Source organism: Odontomachus brunneus, unplaced genomic scaffold (genome assembly GCF_010583005.1).
Source record: "Odontomachus brunneus isolate Ranch 3 - 2012 unplaced genomic scaffold, Obru_v1 Obru_scaffold_346, whole genome shotgun sequence".
In the NCBI taxonomy this organism is placed as follows: Eukaryota; Metazoa; Arthropoda; class Insecta; order Hymenoptera; family Formicidae; genus Odontomachus; species Odontomachus brunneus.
Genome location: NW_022639796.1, coordinates 89,080 through 95,407, shown reverse-complemented (window position 1 = coordinate 95,407; position 6,328 = coordinate 89,080). Strand labels below are relative to the sequence as shown.

The window sequence follows — 6,328 nt, the reverse complement described above, 5'->3', positions numbered from 1 at the left end:
ATGAGACGATTTTAATTAATTAATATCTCAAAATTGAAAGTACTATGCGATACATAGTTAAGCATGTATGTACCCGAGCAAAAATGTATCTGTAGTAGAATATCAATGTAGCAGAGTAGATTTCAAGACTAGTGGCTAGATAGTAATAACTAGATAATTTTTCTAGCCAATCACTAGCTCGTGATTGGCTAAATATTTCTACTCAGTCTTTTGCATGTCAGGACTATCTAGTAACTATACCAATTACATAGATAGTGGCTAGATGAAAAAGATTGTACAGTAACGAGATAGAAAATTATCGGTAAATCCTGAATATAAATTGGACATTAGAACTGTCTAGTACTTATACCAATTATAGTTACAAGTTATTTTTTTGTATCTAGCTACTAAATCATTTTTCTGGTACAGCTACTAGGAGAAGTGAGCGTTACATTCCTAGCTAGTAGCGATATAAGATCGAACTTTTCTGTACCATTACTAGACATAGATCAGTACTAATTACTAGACATAGATTCAATTTCTGCTCGGGTATATTCCAACGAATGAGGCCCGATTGCACACAGCCCGGTTGGACACGGAGTGTAATGATTGGTAGATCTAATTGGATTTAGTAATTCACTATACTGATAAAAATTTTCACCTTATTTTACTGTGAAAATCGGTGGTCAATTTTAATCTCTGATTTACGATGTTAAAATACCGAGTGATTTGTAATTTCCCAGATAGCACAGGATGTCCTATGGACGTCCATTTTATGTCCATTTTACATTCGCACATCTATGGACTTGCAATGGACGTCCATATCCAAGTAGCAGAATGATGTCAGAGGACGTCATATTGATGTCTCTGACGTCAATAAGACGTCTTCTGACGTCATTCTGCTATCTGGATAAGATATCCGATTTTGGACATCCGTTAATGTCCATAATTTGGATGTCCATAAGATATCCGATCTTAGACATAAATGTCTTAATATATAAAATCCGACTATAAACATGTTGAGAATGCTATCAACACTACATATTATTCTATCCCCAGCTAGCAACGTCACGTCATTTTCACGTCAATAAATGATGATTACCAGTCCTAGACGTCATGTAACCAATAACTGATATTTGAAAAATGTGAACAATTTTGACGTGATAATAACGTCTTTTAAAGACAACTATAATATATTTTTGAAAGATCATTTTTAATCAGCTATTTGATAAGCAAAGAATGTGACAGATTTTTATCTAATGTTCACTTATATCAGTGTGGTGTATGTAACTAACACGTTATTATTTGCACATGTTGTTATTTATTTTTTATGTGCTTGCATCTGGCTCTTAGAAATAAACCTTATAGAATTTGTCTTACCATTTTTTACTCACGAACATTGCATCGTTGCAATTATCCAGTTAGTAGGATAATGTTCAAAGATATGTTAATGAGAAAATGTTGACCCAGATAGCATAAAGATGAATAGAAGTTCATAGAGAATTCATTTTAAAGAATACTTAAATAATTAGAAAAATGAATATCTGAAGAATTCCTGAAGAATTATCCGAACCTAATTTATTTTAAAGTATTCTTTGGAACTTTATTATAATAAATATTTCGCAAATCATTACTTGGGATACTCTGAGAATTTGTGAGAAATTACTATTATTAACTAATTTAATTTACATTTCATGATCACATTAGACAGATACCCCATCGCTTATAATAAGCGTTGATTTATATGTTTGTATATTGCGTTGATTTATATGTTTATATATTTATATGTTTATAATATAAATTTAAATAATTTAATTAAACCTTATATAATAAGGTAGATCTTTTTTTTAGTAGTAGAATAAAGGCACCAAAAGCGACTTTATTTTTATGTCTTAATATAAAGCTCAAAATATACGACGTTATGTCTTAATATAAAGCTCAAAATATAAATATATATATATGTAGTTGAAAGTACCTTCTATCAGATAATATCACATTATTATTGAAATTGTTTCTAGATTTAAAACAAAAAATGTTTTCGTAAAACGCACGAAAATTTCAAAGAAAATAGGTGTCAAAAGCGACATACCTATTGGAATTTATATAACATGTCGCATATATGATAATATTTGATAATAAATAGTTAGCATTAATGCATTTAATGGTTGAATAATATTCATTTATTCAAAATATAATATTATAAAAGGGAAATATAATTAAATAAATACATATCTTTTTTTCCTTCTTTTTCATTTTCTCACATATTTTACATATGTTATATTTTTAAACTAAATAAAATTAAACTTTGTAATAAACAAATGTCACTTTACAATGGGAGGTTATTAATCAAGTTATGTTAGTCACAAAGTATCGCATACTGTAGGTACTTTAAGATACATTCTCATAAAAATTTTCAAGTTATACAGTAAAAAAGTGATGAAGGTAAAAATATTCAAAAAATATTTGTACAAAAGCCAAATGCATGTAGAACAACTTAATATTGAACAAAATAATAATTATCGCTACTTAGCCTATGTAATTCGTCAATAAAAATCATAAAAGTAAAACTTACGAATTTCTAAAACTCGATATTTGCTAATTTAGCATATAAAGGAACAAGAAATATTTATGCATTTTTTATGACTTAACTGATAAAACGGATTACGTTTATATTAATTTCGATAAAATACAATATTTAATATATGAGATATAGAGGTATATCGCTTTAGGAGGCCTATGTCGCTTTTGGCTACTTTTCTCTGCTATTTTATAATTACTCAAAGTTTATAGTCTTTTATGACTTTATTCAATAACAATTAACAATAAAGAATTTTTATTATACAAATTTAAAGATAACAAAATGGAGTGTGCGAGATTTTGTAGACCTTACTTCATTAGCTTAAGTTAACAATAAAAGTACAAAAAATATAATTTTTATTGAAATTAAATCATTTTATTAAATCATATTATTAGAAAATTATATTACTGTGTTAATTACAACATATATAGACAAAATGTAAGACGTTTATATCGATCGATGAAATGGTGTCGTGTCTAAAGCAACAGATTTATAATCGAGAGGTGCCTCGCGGATCCAATTTCGAGTCCCACTAGTGCCAATGAGAATTTTTAAATGTGATGTAACATTGGAATCAAGTAATCTAAAATTTTCAAGTGATATCAGCAAACGCTGTGACATTTACGAATAGTTTCTGTTAGAAAATTGAACCGAATAAGGACATTAAAAATAATATCCAGTGTAGGTACTTTTTTTAATATTCCAAGGACGTCCAAAATAGATAAAAACGGACATCCTATGAACGTCCGCCGGACGTCTGTTGAGTTTTATTCGGACGTCTTATGAACGTTTCAATATCCAAACTTAAACGTCCATAAGACATTCATGCTATCTGGGTTTACCCAAAACGTTAAAATTGGTGTTTTAAAGGTATTAAAGTTACCTTCAACGAGTCACCGGCCAAAGTTAACACCATCTATAAGGTTCGTTTTTACGACATTTTGTAAGCACTTTTAAATGTATAAAATGTATTCAGTCAGAGGAGGCTGGTCTACGTGCACATTCCACTTTACTAAAATACTATGATATTACTATGATATACTATGATTTTACTGAGAGTAAAATTCCAGGCCACACTGTAAATTTACTGTATAGAAGTGAAAATTAAGCACATATATGTAATATTATGGATAAATTTAGTAATACCGGAAACTAATTTACTAAAAATCTGTAAAAATACCAAATTCCTGGTAATTTTTCGTAATATTTCTGTATTTTTAATCAAAATAAGAGGGAAAAACAAATTTTAAATAAAAAACTCTATAAAAATTTTTTAAATTTACTAAAAAAATAAGTAAATTTTCTTTGTAAATTTACACTGATTTTTATCAATGTAGATAAAGCAGAGCACCGGTTGATGGTATGCAAACGAGTCTGTGTGCAATCGAGACACTCCAATATGTATTTAGATTGATATATTACATAGTAAAGATTATTTTAAGAAAATGGTTTTATAAATTATTTAAAAATTATTATAAATTAATATAAAAAAATGTTTGTTATATAAAATGGTTTTATAAATTATTAGTTAGTATTTATTTAGTAATTATTTAGATAGTATTTATTTAGGCATACGGTTTATTTATATAAGGATATATATAAATGTAAAACAATATAAAATAAAAAACATATAAATTATAAAATCCAAAATTAATATGATAGCTACATGAAGTAACAAAAACTACCACGAAACCGTCTCGCCCTGTTAAGATTATTCTTCTTCTCAATTGTATGAAACACAATCTCTGTACTAGATATAAAATGGTCTAATGCAAAATAATTAATATAAATATATTGTTGGATGAGAATCACTGAGAATATAAGAATGCAATGCACGATGTATAAAGCGATCGATAGAGAACGAAAGGTATACATTAAATATTCCTTATTGCACATACAAATAATATTCATAGAATATTCTAAATATTTAATGATTATTTGAACATTCTGTGAACATTTATTTACTATTCCGGTATATACGGAACTTTTGGAATACGAACGGAATATTTTAGGAATATCTAGCGTTTACTGGGTATATTACGTTAAACGTAGTCTACCAATTACCAGTATCTCGTTAATAAAACTTACAAAAATACAACGATTTTAATAAAAATAAATTCCTTTTCGACAACACACACTCATTTAATGTTATTCTGCAGCCTTTTTTACACATGCGATATTAAAGCGAAGTACTGTTCTTTCCCGCTATATGATAGGTACAGAATGAGTACTTCAACATCATTATAGGCTGACATGGTTACGATTCTCGTTGCTACAATAACTTGAATACGGCTCGCATTTAATCGAATAATAGCAGATAATAGTGATGATTTCTTCACATACGTTTTAATGTAACGTTCAATATTCAATGCTGCGGTCCAGGAAAGATCAAGAAGCGTTAAAGAAATGGGTTGGACGAAAGCTCACAAAGTGATACAAATGGAAAGATGTATTTCACGGGACAGAAAAACTCGATATCGTGGCATTTTGAAGTTATACGGTTAAGCACAAGATATTATTGAATTTTCATGCGAGATTAGTTAGATTAGATGTATCTAATCGTATAAAGAAAATGTTTTGAAATAAAATCTCTTTTTTTAATTGTGCTTCTATTTTATGGATTATTTTGATATACATAGCGCGCGACAAGAAGCTGCGATTGTCACAAGCTACCAAATTGAAATCGACAGTATTGAGAAAGCTTACATCTCTGGAGGCGGATGTTAAAAATTATCGCAACGTTATCAAGAATTTATCCAAAGGCGATAAACTGAAATCACTGGATAATCACAAGGAATTCTGTTTGGCATTTAGACAATTACAATCATCCGTAAGGATAAAATCGACATTGGTTAAGTCTCAAAGATAATTTTGTTGTTTCGGCGAATCTGGAAGAAAATGCGATAATTCTAGGGAACAATGTGACGTATAAATATCATTGTATCGATCGTTTTGTAGGAACTTTATGCAGATATATTTAATGATAACGACGTGAAACGTCGACTTTTGGATAAGCTCTATTACGAAAAAAAGAAGAAATTGAAATATACTATCGAATTACAGGTATAACTTTTAATGCTACGTATCATATGATGTGTATAATTTATCATATCTATAAAATAAATATTTTTTATTAATATGCTATATTGGTATGTTATAATCCGCGCACTTTTTGTATATTTAATTATAAAATTATGATTCGTGTATTTGTTTTCACGTTAACTTGAGCTATAAGATTTGATGCATGTATTTTGTCCACAAGTTAAAATGCAGCGATCTTTTAAATGAGTGCAGAGAAGAAAACGATAATCAGTCACATTGCAAACAACAATTGATAGTACGATTGCAACGATATATCTCGAAATATAACGCTGCGAAAACAATATACTCTACGTACTTGCCGATATTGAATATCTTGAAAAAGGTAAATTTTTCTACTTGTCTCTATTATTATTGTCTACTTGTCTACTTGTCTATTATTATTAAGATTATTAGGAAGATTCTAGTAAAGATAATCGGAAAATAGGAACTTTTTATTATTTAAAAGAAATGAATAAAAATATCAATATAGAGTTTTAACTGCATTATTTATAATTGTATTAAGTATAAACTAATTATTTTTTTTATTTAAAAATTAATATTTCGTCGCCCAGGTTTTCTGTGCATTAGATATCTCTAGTAAATAACATCACAGTTCTATATATATATATATATATATATATATATATATATATATATATATATATATATATATATATATATATATATATA

At 28.1% G+C, this 6,328-nt stretch overlaps 1 protein-coding gene across 1 annotated transcript in view; it reads left to right on the top strand.

The window, feature by feature from the left end:
• The first annotated feature begins 2,704 nt into the window (after positions 1–2,704).
• The window catches only part of LOC116853526, an 88,076-nt gene continuing 84,452 nt past the window's right edge, over positions 2,705–6,328 (top strand). The window contains exons 1-4 of the mRNA XM_032834653.1: positions 2,705–5,057; positions 5,197–5,387; positions 5,516–5,620; positions 5,820–5,981. Coding sequence (XP_032690544.1) covers positions 4,964–5,057; positions 5,197–5,387; positions 5,516–5,620; positions 5,820–5,981 — 552 coding nt within the window. The 5' untranslated portion in view covers positions 2,705–4,963. The remainder of the gene's footprint in view (positions 5,058–5,196; positions 5,388–5,515; positions 5,621–5,819; positions 5,982–6,328) is intronic.